Raw genomic sequence first — 15593 nt, 5'->3', positions numbered from 1 at the left:
AGGGAGACACCATGGCTGTCCAAGTATGCAAAACATACAAGAGATCTTGGCAACATGGCATACTATATATGAAGGGCAATCTAAGGCTGTGCCAGGAAGGATCTCTTAGGGCTGGTCGCTCTGTTCCCAAAACTTACTCTCTAAACAGATTATACTAACTACCCTAAATTACGGAGTTCTGAGGGGTGCCCATCCCTGCCAAAGAGGGAACTGTGCCCTCTACTCCCAGTCGGAGAAGTTCTTTCAGGGTAATTGATCAGTTGAGGGTGTTACAGGGTCCTGATGGCCTGAGATTCACCTGTTGGAGCTGGGTTTTCTCCATGTGCCCACAAAGGGCAGGAGCTCGGGTAAACCCCTCCCGCATGCGTGGGTGGTAAAGTGCACACATAGGGCCATCTGCGCAATTCTGCCGATGGAGTCTGTGGGAAACGACACTGTTTCTACGACTAAGAACTCACGTGGCGTGTGAATTAGCAGTTTTCTCTCCTGTTTTTTCCCTTTCTCCTGTTAAACTCCTAGCTTCTCTTTCACCGTGGCTGAGGTGTGCCTAATCCTGTGTGTCCCCAGTAGGGATGGCAAGGCCGCACCATGGAGATGCTACTCTGTCAAGCTTTTGGGTCACCTTCATCTTCCTACAACTCCTGCCTGCTGGGAACGGTAGGACAACAGTCCCTTCCTGACCCTAGGGGTGCCCAGGGTCAAACTGAGATCTCCAATGGAAGCTCAGGACTAACAGAACCCCCATACCCTCAAAGAGGAAATGGGTATAGGGGAGCACCTGTCTCCTGCCTGTGACTTAACCTTGCCCTTCCATTTGCATCTCTAAGGGAAGTCAGATTTCCGTGTCCTTGGACCTCCTGAGCCACTTCTGGCCATAGTTGGGCAAGACAAAGAGTTGCCTTGCAAACTGTCACCCAACATCAGTGCTGAGGGCATGGAGCTGAGGTGGTACAGGGACCAGCCCTCGCCAGCTGTGCACGTGCACCAGAACGGAGACGATGTGTATGAAGAGCAGATGGTGGAATACAGGGGAAGGACCACATTCATCGGCGACCGTATGGTCCGAGGAGAGGCCACTGTGAGGATACAGAACGTCACCATGTTTGATAACGGGACTTATCACTGCATCTTCAGGGAGCACACATCCCACAACCAGGCCACCCTGTGGTTGAAGGTGGCAGGTGAGGGCTGTGTGGGTCTCTTATTTTGCTGGGGAGCCTCTCTCAGCAACAACCACCATGCCAGGCCACGGCCTCCAGAGCCCTGAGCCCCAAAGCTGGAGAGGCTTGGTGACACCTGCTCCCGGGCAAAAGTCTCTTCCCACAGAACGCTGTTTCCCCATCTGCCTTCCCTTCATCACACACCCTAGTAGCAGAAAGGGAGCACAGATGTGGGGGAGGGGTCAAGGCATGGATAGAAACAACTGGAGCACAGATGTGGGGGAGGGGTCAAGGCATGGATGGAAACAACTGGGAGGCAGAAAGACACGGAGCCTGCGGCAGAGAGTCAGAGAGAGGCAGCAAGAAGCAAGAAGCAGATTGAGAAATAAAGTAAAGAAGAGAAAAACAGAGGGAAGGCAGGAACACAGAGAGAAAGAACAAAGAGAAACCCGAAGAGAGAGAGAGAGGGAGAAGCTGAAACAGATGGGGATGAAACAGAAAAAGAGAGTGAGATTATTATTTGGGGGTATGGAGAAGTTTCCCTAGGTTAACAGAATTTGTTATTTGTGGTCAGACAGACCCCAGCTCCTCCCTTGTCCCCACATTTAGTGGGAAACTTTGTTTTTTCACCTTAAATCTCCCGTTTCACTCGACTGTTTTATTTGGAAACACAGTGCTGCCTTAGTGGTGTTAACTACAAATAGGTGGTCCAGGAAGAGTCATAGAACCTACTAACACCTACAAGACATCCCCTCCCCCATGGAAGCCACTAGCTACAGGGTCTGAGCCGATGTTCTTCCTTCAGGGCTGGGTTCATCACCCGTTATCCACGTGACTGACACCCAGGACAAAAGCACACGGGCAGAGTGCACCTCAGCAGGCTGGTTCCCAGAGCCCGAGGTGGAGTGGCTGGACCTCAGAGGACAGCCAGTGCCCGCTGAGACTCACTTCTCAGCCTCTGCCAGCACTGGCCTCTTGACTGTGGTATCCATCGTGACTGTCCAGGAAAGGACTGCGGAGGGTCTGACTTGCTCCATCTCTAACCCCCTCTTCCCTGAGAAGAAGGTGGCTGAGACTTACCTGCCTGGTGAGTACCTGTTCAGTTCTGCCATCAAAGCCACTAGCTTGAGAGTCCAGGTGTTGGGTGCTGGGAATGTGTGGAGAAAGCTGTAGGGGCAGAGCCAGAGAAGCTCCTGCCTGCAGCCTGGCCAAGGGGGTCATGGGGATGTTGGTTTCCAAAATGAAGCGGTAATGGGGTTGCAGGGAGATCCAGCAGGGAAGCAAGAAAGATGCATCCTGATATTGGTTGTTGCTGTTGTTGGTCTAAGATTTTTTTTTAAAGAGAAGTTTTAGTTTGTGGCAAATCTAATCAGAAAGTACATAGATTTTCTTTTCTTTAAAAATTGCTATTTATTTCTTTTGTTTTATGTGTATGAGTGTTTTACTGATTGCATATGAGTGTACTGCCCTTGGAACTGGAGTTACGGATAGTTGTGAGCCACCATGCGGGTGCTGGAAACAGGACCTGGGTCCTCTGGAAGGGCAGGTACGCTCTTAACCACTGAAATGTCTCTCCAGTCCCTGGATTTGCTACATCCCTCATCTCACAGTCATAACTCCCCCAGGTATGAAAACCAAGAAGGGGAACAGCACGGGGATGAACAGGCAGAGACCCACCAGGGTCAGCAAGAACATGGGACCCAGCCGTGCTGGGTGCTCAGAGGGGTGCACACAGGACAAAGACATCCGTTCACCAGCACTGCATGCTGCCTCAAGCCCTCTACCCTCTCTATCCACATTCTGTCTTCCAACTTATGCCTGGAGACCCCTGACTTTTTTTTCTTCTTCAAATGGTTTTCCTTTCCTTAATGTTTTATAGTTGAAATCACACCAAATGTATTCTTATCAGACTGGCTTCTTTCAGTTTAGTAACATGTATTTAAAAGTTTTCTGTGACTTTCCTGGTGTCTTAGTTACTGTTCTATTGCTGTGAGGAGACACCAGGACCAAGGCATCTTATAGGGGGGAAAAAAAGCATCTAATTGGGAGTTTGCTTACCATTTCAGAGGATGAGTCCTTTATCATCATGGCAGGACTATGGTGGCAGGCAGGCAGGCATGGTGCTGGAGAAGTAGCTGAGAACTCACACATATCCGATCCTCAAGTTACAGGCTGAGATGCACTAGGCGTGGTGTGGGCTTTTGAAAACCTCAGCCCACCCCCAGCGACACACCTCCTCCAAAAAGGCCACATCTCCTAATGGTTCCCAAACAGTTCCATTAACTGGGAACCAGACATTCAAACAAAGAATCCTACTGGAGTCATTCTCATTCAAACCACCACACTTAAAAAATCATTTATTTAAAAAAAAAACTTTAAATTAATAAATTAACTGTGGTCTATCCAGACAGTTTATCTATTTATCTACTAAGGGCTATGTTTAGCTTTCCATTTAAAGTTGTATTGCTTTAAAAGCTTGTTTTTTGACTTTTTGAAAAAGGATATTACTATGTAACCCTGGCTGGCCTGGAACTCCCAATATAGACCAAGCCGGTCTTGAACTCACAGAGATCTGCCTGCCTCTGCCTCCCAAGTGCTAGAATTAAAGGTGTGTGCCGCCATACCTGGCAAAAGTCTTATTTCTAAACAATGTTAAACTTACAGTTTAGTTTTGAAAAAATAGCATAGTTTGCAAAAAATAATAAGTCTCTGCATCAATTACGCAGATTCACACTTTGATGATTCTACAAATAGCAATACTGATATCTATATCTTACCCATACAGCCACGCATATACAACTTCCTCAGTCCATTCTGCCTCAGCTCATGGCATGCATTGTCCTGGGCTCATGGGCCACGGACAAGCGTGTGTTATTAGCAGTCCCATACAGACAATGGAAGCCCACGGGCGGGATGGGCAGGGTCTGGGTCTGGTGAGGGCTGCTCCACAGTTCATAGATCTTCTTGCATTGTCCTCATGTGGAGGAAGGGCCAGGACCGCTCTGGGAGACTTTTTATAAAGGCATTGATCCAGATAATGAGGCCCCACCCTCAGGACTTCCCCACCTCCCACAGCCCACCCGCACCATCGTCTAAGAGGCTGGATTTTCAGTTTGGGGGACACATATGCAGGCTATATAGCACTGTGTATCAGAAGACATCTCAATTTTTCAGAACCCTTTCTAGAAAAGTCTGTAAACACTGTGTCCCTTGAGTCTGGAATGTTGTAGTGTGTGTGTGTGTGTGTGTGTGTGTGTGTGTGTGTGCAACAAAGACAGTCCACTCATGTTTTTCTTGATGCCCTGGAATCCTCTTAGCTTCCCTGTTCAGAAGACCTCCTTCCACGGAGAGGGGACCAGTTCTACCTCTTATCCTCACGGCCCTGGGGCTTGTCACAGCAGCAATTGCCTGTGCCTTCGGGAGATCGCACAAAGAGGATAAAAGTGAGGAGGAAGAAGATGCGGATCCGGGATCCGGTGCTGAGGCTGAGCCCTTCCGTGGTGAGTGGGTCCTGACCCTCACACCGGAGACCTAGATGCCACGCTGTGGTCTGAGGCTTTGTCTTTGTGCCATCCAACACAGCGGGAATGGAATGACTAGTGGGGGTTTCAACTCTGGAATTTCCCGACTACCACCCACCCAGCAGGAACCCTTTATCCCTGAGATCCCTTGCTTTTTATTCCTCGCAAGATAATTCTGAGCAGTCTACAGGGCCTCCTTCTAGAAAACGGATAGACAAGAGCTTGAAGTTTGGGCTTGTCATTTTTTCCATCACTGAAACAAAATGCCTGAGGCTCGGTCATGTGTAAAGGAATGTTTACTTAGCTCACGTTTGGGGGCTGAAATGTCCAACATCAGGTGGTCTATGTGGTGAGGGCTCCTTTGCTGTGTCAAATCATGGTAGATAGCAAGACAGAAAAAACAATGGATTTGGAGATCAGGGTCACATGGGAACTAGGCAGGGTCTCCAGAGAACTAAAGGATGTTCCCATAAGGCATTACCTTGATTGAGGCTCCTCCTCTTAAAAGTTTCCCGCTGCTGGCCAGTGATGGCGCATGCCTTTAATCCCAGCACTTGGGAGACAGAGGCAGGTGGATCTCTGTGAGTTGAAGGCCAGCCTGGTCTACAGAGTGAGTTCCAGGACTGGCTTCATAGCTACTGGGAAACCCTGTCTCGAAAAACAAAACAAAACAAAACAACCCCCCCAAACTCCGCTATTCACACTGAGGACCAGGCTTCTAACAAGCAAACTTTGAGGACACATGCCAACCACACACAACTCACAGAAAAGCCTGCATCTGGAGTACTGGCTGTGAGGTGTGGGTGTGAGTTCCACATTTTCTGTCTGCTGGCGGTGGTCTCTGTCATCTCTCAGTCTCTCTTCCACAGAGTTTAGTCCCCTGGGAGCTGTCCCAGGCTATGTTCACACCTGCCTCTCTCACTACTTGGGGGAATAACAAAATCAGTTTAAATGGGGCCAGTAACAGATTTATAGAAGTGGAGGGGAAACCTTCAAGTAGGAGACAAACCTTGGATTCCTCATCCAAGCGGGGCCAAGATGGCAAAAGCCCCCACATCTGAGACTTTCCTCTCTCCACAGCCAGCCTGTCCCTGGACCCTGAAACTGCAAGTCCCAAACTCATAGTGTCTGAGGATCGGAAAAGTGTGAAGCGGTTGCTGTTTGACCAGGACCTGTCTCCCAGTTCCCAAAGATTTGACCAGGACCCCTGCATCCTGGCCCGAGAGCGGTTTGATGCAGGAAGACATTACTGGGAAGTGGAGGTCGGGGACAGGAGGGCCTGGATTCTGGGTGTGTGTCTGGAGAGTTTGGGACGAGAAGGTAGGATCCCCAAGTCCCCTCAGCATGGTCTCTGGGCACTGGAGTTCTACAAGAAGGAACTCCGGGCCCTCTCCTACCCCAGAACTCGCCTGTCTCCTGCACAACCCCTCCGGCGTGTGGGCATCTCCTTAGACTTTGAGGCAGGAGAAATCTCCTTTCACAATGCGGCCAATGGCTCCCTGATCTATATGTTCTCTGGGCTGTCTTTTTCTGGTCCCTTACAGCCATTTTTCTGCCTCTGGACCCATGACCCCAGACCGTTGACCATCTGCTCAGTGATCAGAGAGACCGAAGAAGACCCAGAATCCTCTGGAGGTCCTTGACCTCCCCGGGGACTCCCAAGACATCCTTAGGAGAGAGAGGCTCCTGCCTTCTTGCCGTCCTGGCTCTTGGTATTATTGATCTCATTCCTGTGTGAATATATGGCAAGACACCATGGGCTGGATACGCTGCCTCTGCCAAATTTCTGTGCTGAATGCTGAGTGCCTCCCCCACCCCACCCAGGATTTTTGAAGATGCTGTCATTTGGAGATGAGGCATTGAAAGAGATTAAGGTTAAAGGGAAGTCCTTGATGTACCTTAACCCCATAAACCTACTGTTCTTGTAAGAGGAGAGATCTGGACACACACATACCCTGTGGGGAACCAGAGAGGTGCCATTCACTAGCCCAGGAGACCAGCAATGTCTCAGAATCCTAGCTTCTGGGACTTAGAAAGTGATTCCTGCGGAGTGAGAATCACGTGGCTCTCCTGTGCTGAGGTCCTTTGTTACAGCTGCTGACCCTCAGTGAGAAAAACGACACAGTAAGAATAACTGGGTTGTCCAGCTCAGTGGTGGGTGTGCTGCGGCTGCTCCATAACTGGGTCTTGCCCTCTTCTTAATCTTCCTCCATCCTGTTCGTCTTTCTTTTCCTTCCTCCCTGCTTTCTTCTCCCTTCTCCCCTTCTCTTTCTTCCTGTTAAATGTTGTTTATTTCTGATGATGATGATGAGGTATATGAGTGTGCGCACATGCGCGTGTGCACACACCAACATAAGAGCAGTGCCTACAGAGGCCAAAAGCAGCATCTGATCCCTAGAACTCTAGTTACAAAGGTTGTGAGGTGACAGGTGAGGGTGCTGGGAACAAAACAGCTTTTCTGCAAGAGCAGCCTGGGGTTTAGTCGTTGAACCGTCTCTCCAGCCCCTCCCCCTTCTCTCTCTTTTTCTCACTCCGCCAATCTCTTTCTACCTTAAATCCTCTTCTCTCCCTCACTATGACAGACTAGTTCAAATGGCACAGAGGCAAAGATCTCAAGATTCCTAAGGCTTTGGTCAGAGTTCAATGAGGACAGAAACCACAAAAGTGTTGACCGAGAAAGCAGACACGAAGTGGGTGTTGATGGACGCTGAGAACACAGGAGACAAAGCTAGACCGTGGAGCCAGCTCTCGGCTACCTGAGAGTCTTCCACTCTGAGACCAGGGAGTGGGGCGCTGCTGCATGGTGCTTGCTCCACGGGTGCCAAGAAAATGCAGTCTGCCCGGTGCTGTGAGGCTGGAGGCCCTAAAAGAAACAGAATCACACTGTCCCAAGACCCAACACTTCCTCTTGCTGCTCATTACAGTTTCCAGCAGGGGTCTGTTGGTGGGATCTCTGTGGTGTTCAGGACCCCTCCAGGGGGACTGGGGCTTAAGGTTAAGTGTTCTGGCCTAAAAGCCATTAAGGACTCGCCCCTCCATGTTCTGGAGACTAGAAATTGAACTGAAGTGTGGGCAGGGTTGGCTTCTCTGGGAAGCATTGGAAAATCTACTCCAGGCCTCCCTCCCAGTGTGGGGTAGAGTCCAGCCCCCCTTGGCTGGCAGGAGCATCAGGGCAAATGCTGGTGGTGTCATTGTATGGCCATTTCCTCTCTGCGTTTCTCTCTAAAATCTTTCTCTTGGATATGCTTATCCAGCCCAGAGCCCACTTTAACACAGGCTGACCCCACCCTGAGGTTGGTAACTTGATTGCATCTGCGAAGACACTTTCTCCAGATGACCCCAGTCACAGTTATGGCCGCATATCTGCTGAGTGGTGGGCACACCCTTTTGCACTGGAATGCCGCCTCAGAATGAGATCATTGTCTATAAGGGCTATAGCAGTTATACGAGCTTCATACACAAGGTCCTCAGACACAGATGAAGAACGCCTAGGGTTTTGGGTTCACAGTCGAGAGCACAGCCATGGTTAGTCTATGAAGTAGCAAGGAAATGTCACAAGCACAGGTGGCCCTGAGCTGGGCTTTGGAGAGAGGCTGGCATTTGTATGGGAAGAAATGGAGCCGGGCGGTGGTGGCGCACGCCTTTAATCCCAGCACTCGGGAGGCAGAGGCAGGCGGATCTCTGTGAGTTCGAGGCCAGCCTGGTCTACAAGTGCTAGGTCCAGGACAGGCTCTAAAAAAAAAGCTGCAGAGAAACCCTGTCTTGAAAAACCAAAAAAAAAAAAAAAAAAAAAAAAAAAAAAAAAAAAAGAAAAAAAAAAAAAGAAATGGGAGAAGAGAGGGACTCAATGAAAGAGCCTGTCCTTGTCACCTGCACATTACCGTTTTCAACCTTGGGGTAATAATGTTTTTTTTTTCCTTGTTTGTTCATCGGTGTGATATTTATATATAACAAATTTGCTAATTAAAACAATTTATATGTAGACCAGAGATCCACCTGCCTCTGCCTCCTGAGTGCTGAGTTAAAGGCATGTGACACTACTGCCAGGCTAGTTTTTATTTTTGTTTTTTAAGATTTATCTATGTATTTTACATATATGGGTGTTTTGTCTGAATGTACGTGTGCACACCAGAAAGTGGCCCCTGCCTTTAATTCCAGCACTTGGGAGCCAAAGGCAGGCAGATACCTGAGTTTGAAGCCAGTCTGGTCTAAGAGTGAGTTTCAGGACAGTCAGGGCTACACAGGGAAACCCTGTCTCATAAAAACAAAAATATGTCTGTCTTAATGTGTGTGTGTCTGGTGTGAGTGTGTATGTGTCTATATGTGTGTGTGTCTGGTGTGAGTGTGTATGTGTCTATATGTGTGTGTGTCTGGTGTGAGTGTGTCTATATGTATGTGTGTCGTCTGGTGTGTGTGTGTGTCTGGCGTGTGTGTCTGGTGTGTGTATGTGTGTGTATCTGTGTGAGTGTGTCTGGCGTGTGTGTCTGGTGTGTGTATGTGTGTGTATCTGTGTGAGTGTGTCTGGTGTGTGTGTGTGTGTGTGTGTGTGTGTGTGTGTACCTTCAGACACCAGACTAGAGCACTGAATCCCTAGGAGCTGCAGTCCAGGCATTTGTGAGCTGCCCAATGTGGGTGTTGAAATCGGTACTCCTGTTCCTATGATGGAGCATCAGGTCCTTTTAATTGCTAACCCATCTCCCACCCGTGAGCTTTTTTGTTTGAAGGGTGCAGCATGGTGAACAGTGGTCAAAGTATACAATCATGTAGCAGCACCATCAAGAGGTCAGAGTCCTTTGCCATGAAAGTCCCCTGGACTTGTCGGAACTTGATCCCCACCATGACTCTACTGCAGACAGCCATTGCTCTGTGAAGTTTTTTTATTTTGTTTTGATTTCCCCTCTCTCATTCTTGGACTTAATTTGAAGTCAGTTCGTTTAAATTGTGGAGTATTACTGAATACACTGAGTTGAGAACCTTCATTTTTCTTGGCTTTCTATTTGGCACCTCTATGTGATGAACCCTTTCACCCTGTTCTGGAACTTAAAATAAATGGAATCATACTATCATTTTCTTGTCTCCTTTACTTCTGTGTTAGTCCATTTCCTGTTGTCATAACAACATACCTGTTGCTGGAAAACACGTTTCTTAGCTGACACTTTTGGGGAGCACATTACCTGATGAACCCCAAGTGGCTGCCCCTTTTCACCACCCAATCGGCAGCTTCTCTCTCCTCTCCTGGCTTCACTGTCAACTTGACACAGCTAGAGTTACTAAGGGAAGAGGGACCCTGCAGAGGAGCTGCTTCCATCGGATTGCCTGTGGGCAAGACCGTAGAGCAGTGGCTGTCAACCTTCCTAACGCTGTGACCCCTTAATACAGTTCCTCACGTTGTGGTGACCCCAACCATAACATTATTTCTCCATTGCTGCTTTATAACTCTAATTTTGCTACTGTTATGAATCGTAATGTAAATATCTGAGACATAGGATATCTGATATGTGACCCCAGAGGAGTCAAGACACACAGGCTGAGAACCATTGTTGAGATCCATTTGTACTGATGTTCGTGGGAGGGCCCAGCGGGTGATGCCACACCTGAACAGGTGGTCCTAGGTCCCCTGAGAAAGCAGGCTGCGCACGTTCAGTTCCTGTCTCCAGGTTTCTGCCCTAGTTTCTCTTCCTGATGAGCCATACCTGCAAGCTGAAATCTTTTCCTCCCCAGGCTGCTTTTGGTCATGATATTGTCATGACACTAGAAAAGCAAATGACAACTTCTAAATTCCCCAACACCGGCTGTGCCTGTTTGAATGAAAAATGCCTCAATGGACTCAGGAGTTTAAACTCTTGGTACCCAGTTGATGGTGTTCTTTGAGAAGATGAAGCGGTGGGGCCTTAAGGGAGGAAGTTTGTTTTTAGGGGGCAGAGTTTGAGGGTTTGCGGCCTCAACCCATTCCAGCTTGTCCTCACTGCATCCATTGTTGTTGGGAGCAGTGAGACCCCAGATCCTGAATTTCTTGTAATCCCCTGATCTGAGTGCCTACAGCTGCTCTGAGCACGAGACCTTCAGGAGTTCCTGATGGCAGGAGAGTGGTTTCTGGTGGGTTTGGCTAGGGCATGGCTATCTCTATATAATCTGCCCCTGAACACAATAAAGGGGGCATTCTTGGGGAATTCAAGGATGACCCATGTCGCTGTCTGTCTGTGTATTTTAACCTCCTGCCCCTTGCCCGAATCTCGCGAACTGGGTGCCAGCACACTGAACGCAGACACAGGGGCGCAGTGCGCGGAAATTGGAGGTCCAGCTGAGATATGGGGAACAAGGGAATGCTGAGAGGTCGCCCTCAGGTGAGGGTGGATTGGGGTATGGTTAATCCTGATGTCCTTCGCTCGGTTTGGCAGCAAAGCAAAGTCCAACCCAAAAAGAGGGGTAAACGAACAGGGTTGTCCCCGGCCAGAGGGGACTTATGTATTGGGAAAAGATAGAAAGTATATAGCTTAAAAAGATAAATGTGTACAGATGTATATGTTGATTGTGTTGTCTTTTGTGTTCTGGACTGGAGAAAGACATTTGATTCTAGGAACTGCTAAGAAAGGTATCTTGACTTTAAAATATGGGCTTAAGAATTTGATGTTTTGGAAAGGAGGTTCTGTTTTTGTCTCCACAGACGATGAGAACCTAAGGATTTATTCAATATTCATGTGGTTTGAATCCCCGAGACCTCCTGAAATGTTGCAGTGGAGTGTGAGCGGCCGTGGCTCCAAGGCCAAGCGGCTCCAGGCGATGGGCGCCGAGGGGCTGCTACACTGCAAACCTCGGGACCTGCCTCGAGGACCAATGAGGAAAGAACGCTAGGCCTGCTTCCAGCGTGGGCCTCAGGGTGAAGCACAGCATGACCGCGACCCGAGTCTGAGCGCTACTAGAAAATGGCAGTAAATTGTAGTAAATACCCCCTAAGAATGCAGAGTCCCCGCTCAGCAGGAAGTAGCCAGACAGATTGACGACACCCAAATTCCCTAAGTAGGGCCCCTTCAGTGGTTGCAGAGCAGCAAGCCTGCTTCCCTGAGTTCTGCTCCACTTCATGCACCAGTTTGGACCCAGAACGAATACAGCTGGGGCTAGAAGGCAGCTGGAGCAGAGCTTTGCTAGGTGGCTGTGGTGGAAGACACATTGCCTCAGACCAGTCGGTGCCTAGCCTGGCGGATGCCACAGCAGTGCCCGAAGTACATGTTACCTGGAGATACTGACCCCTCATCACCCCAAATAATTAAGATCAGACACTGTTTTATAAAAAATTTAGGGGGGAGATGTTGGGAGCAGTGAGACCCCAGATCCTGAATTTCTTGTAATCCCCTGATCTGAGTGCCTACAGCTGTTCTGAGCATGAGCCCTTCAGGAGTTCCTGATGGCAGAGTGGTTTCTGGTGGGTTTGGCTGGGGCGTGGCTATATCTATATAATCTGCCCCTTAACACAATAAAGGGGGCAATAAATTGTGCTATCCGCTCACCTTGAGGAATTACCACCACCTCCTATTGGACAGATGTCATAACTTTAATTTCCTCTTGATGGTCTGCATCTACTATTCCAGGATGTATTTGGATCCCCTTTAAAAGGGTACTGCTTCTGCCTAATATAAGTCCCATGGTACCCGGTGGTAAGGGCCCATATACTCCTGTAGGGAGTGCTTGCACTCCCATTTGTGGAGTTAAGACTGCTCTAGCAGAGGCACAGAGGTCAAATCCTGAGCTCCCTGGTATGGCTCTGACAAGGTCTGCAATGTAAAAGGATTTCTCTGAGGAAGGAATTGGACATGGCCTCTGCCGGGGTACCGTTCCTACTGTCCCGCAGTCATTGCTCCATATACTGAGGTTTTGGGGCCCTGGAGCAGGGCCCTCTGTTAGTTTCCCTGCTGTTGATTAATGGTACGTGGTAGAGGTTTCCCATCTATATCCGTTCTAGAAAAACAATCCTTAGCCCAATGTGCTCCCCTTCTGCATTTAGGACACAAGCCAGGTTTCCTCCTTCCCTTCGTTATCAGCTGTGAGCATCCCTTTCGAAAATGACCAGGAGTTCCGCAATTAAAACAATTATGGCCTCCAGCCCTCTCTCCCAATCCTCTTATGTTTCTCCGAGGTTGAATAGCTGCTGCTATAACCTGGCCTTGAATTAAATTCCCATCTATATCTCTGCATATCCTGATATATTCATTTAAACTCTTTGTTTTGTGAGAGCTTAATGCTTCCTTACAATATCTATTGGAATTTTCAGATACAAGTTGTTTTATCATAGGCATGGCTGTTGTCTCATCTCCAAATAATCTACCTGCTACTTGTAACAGTCTATCTACATAGTCTTGGAATGGTTCAGATGGTCCTTGTAAAACTTTTGACAATTGACCTCCAGCTGCTTTGTTAGGTAGGGCCTTCCAAGCTTTAGTGGCAGCTGCATCTATTTGGGCAAATACTCCTGGATCAAAGAATTTGTTGCTGCAAATCAGCATAAATCCCAGCCCCAGTTAACATATCTAAATTACGTTGAGTTTGACCTGCTAGAGCATTTAATTGGGCCGTTTTCTTACAATTTTCCTGATATTTCCCTCGCCATAGGAGATAATCTCCCCCAGATAAGACAGCACGACATAGTAACAAATCTTAGCATTCTAAGATTTTGAATTTGAATACTTATGTATTGGGAAAAGATAGAAAGTATATAGCTTAAAAAGATAAATGTGTACAGATGTATATGTTGATTGTGTTGTCTTTTGTGTTCTAGACAGGAGAAAATTGATTCTAAGATCTATTGTTACTCCATATAAGTTAGTTCTGCAATTACTTTGGAAAGCTAGGAAAATGAGCATACAAACCTTTGGCAAATTTCCAGACAAAATTGTACTTCCCTATGATAAAGATCAATTGTTACATTTACAGCAATATGACTGGACTCTATATTATCAACTGATGCAATAATTGATAGCCATTATCCCCAACATTCATTGTTAAGTTTCTTTAAAAATCATCCTGTTATTTTTCCACAAATAGTAAAACCTAGTCCTCTAATGGGAGCTCGAACAGTTTTTACAGATGGTTCTCCAAAAGGAAATGCTGTGGTAGTTTCTCAGGGTCTAGTATCCCAAACACCTGTTGGCAATGTCTCTGCTCAAGCAGCTGAAATAGCCTGTATTCTAGCATTACAAATGTTTCTTAATGAGTCCTGGCCTTCAGTTGCTTTTCCCTCCTAGAACCTTCTAATATATGTTACTAGAAGCTGTGCCTAGTTAGAGGATCAGAGGATCACCTATTGACCATCAACTGCAGTGTATTTAAGTCTACATGGTGTTAATAGAGAGAGGCTTCCTGAACCAGCGTTGGGAGTTGTGTGTCAGTCTGTCACTGCGTCTGAGTTCTCAACTTCCAGCACCTTTCCTGAAGCTCTCAAACTGAGGTCTAGCACATAGAGCGCAGACAGGGGCCGAGATAGCGGCACATTGTGTGGTTGAAAAGGGATCTGTCTATTAGCTTCCTGCTCCAGCTGCTCGCTGCCATCATGGACAGTTTCTCTGAAACGCTTAGCCCAAATCAACTTCCCTGGTTACTTTATCATAGGAACCAGAAATTAACTAATACAGAAGCTGAACAGGGAGGCAGAGTTCAGCTTTGTGTTGATTTTTTCTAAGATGGGAAATCCAGGCTGGACTGGAACTCAGCTCCTGCCTCAGCCTCGGGAGTGCCAGTATTACTTTAGACTGAGCTTTGTGCTCACAATTTCCTGCCTGCTGCCCCTTGCTCCAATGAGGCTCTCAGCCGATTGGTTGGTAGCCATCCATATTGGTGAGCAGGGTTCTTCTTTACCACTGATAATTTCTTCAGTGCACTGTCATGGAGACAGAAAAGTCAGGAGGCATCCCTTTGCCTAACCCTGCAGACGCATTAACCACCATGGCTGGTTCACCCAGGCTTCATGAAAAGCATGTCTCTGAAGGCTGGTAAGCAAGTCCAGGGAATCCTGTGGGACTGTCTGACTTGTACATTCCTCTATCCTGCCACCATGAAGTCCTTCCCCATCTTGCTCCCCTATTCTCCCTTAATCACAGTGTATGTGCGTGCATGTGAGTGCGTGTGTGCTCTAAATCACATGCATGTGCACTGTGGCATACATGAAGATCAGAGGACACAATGTGAGTTCCAGAGACTGCACCCACTCAAGTAGTCAGGCTCGGAGGCGCGTGATTTTACCGCTGAGCTTTCTCGACAGCCTCCACTCTCCCTTTTAAAATGCCTAGTGATTCTGTACAAGTCTAAGTATAGCTCAGGTCCCTGAGAGTCCTTCCCCACTGGAATGTCGCCTTTCTGCGTACGACCTGCTCTTACCCTTCACTGTCTAGTTTAATCACTGACAAAGGAAAACAGGAAGTGAGCACCATTCAGCCCACATTTTAGGAGTTGCTCCTTGCTCTTCTGGCCCCACCCCTGCATGCTCATGGTGTTTCGTTGCTCCCTTTCATGTCTCCATGGTTTTCCCATTCTTGGGAGAACCGTAAAACTATGGTAAGCTGGGGAAAGCATGAGTTTAAAGAACCAAGGATGGGCTGTCCAGATGGCTCAGTGGGTAAAGGTTCTCGCCACCAAACCTGATGACCTAAATTTAATCTCTGGGACCCGTGTCAAGGAAGGAGAGAACTCACTCCCAAGAGTTTTCCTCTGATCCCCACATGCTTGCCGTGGTGCATGCATCCCCAAAACAATGCAATACAAAATTAAGAATGAAGGACGTCTTCTTGGTTGTTGGTGTGATCTACAGAATTACTCACCTAGCCAAGCTTCATAAACTTTTCTGTTAATGAAAGGTCTGGGGCTGGAGAGATGACTCAGAGGTTAAAAGCACTGACTGCTCTTCCAGAGGTCATGAATTCAATTC

General features: G+C 47.9%; 1 protein-coding gene across 1 annotated transcript; it reads left to right on the top strand.

Moving 5' to 3' along the window:
• Window positions 1–572: 572 nt before the first annotated feature.
• Btnl10 (butyrophilin like 10) lies at window positions 573–9607 on the top strand. The gene is made up of 7 exons (XM_042054887.1): window positions 573–657; window positions 828–1181; window positions 1966–2247; window positions 4478–4660; window positions 5762–6316; window positions 8015–8206; window positions 9406–9607. The coding sequence occupies exons 1-7, from the start codon at window positions 573–575 to the stop codon at window positions 9549–9551; spliced, it is 1797 nt and encodes a 598-aa protein (XP_041910821.1). The 3' UTR covers window positions 9552–9607.
• The last annotated feature ends 5986 nt before the right edge of the window (window positions 9608–15593 follow it).

Source organism: Arvicola amphibius, chromosome 4, assembly GCF_903992535.2.
Source record: "Arvicola amphibius chromosome 4, mArvAmp1.2, whole genome shotgun sequence".
NCBI classification, from domain to species: Eukaryota; Metazoa; Chordata; class Mammalia; order Rodentia; family Cricetidae; genus Arvicola; species Arvicola amphibius.
Note: the sequence above shows the minus strand (reverse complement) of the source record. Positions and strands in the feature narration are given on the sequence as shown.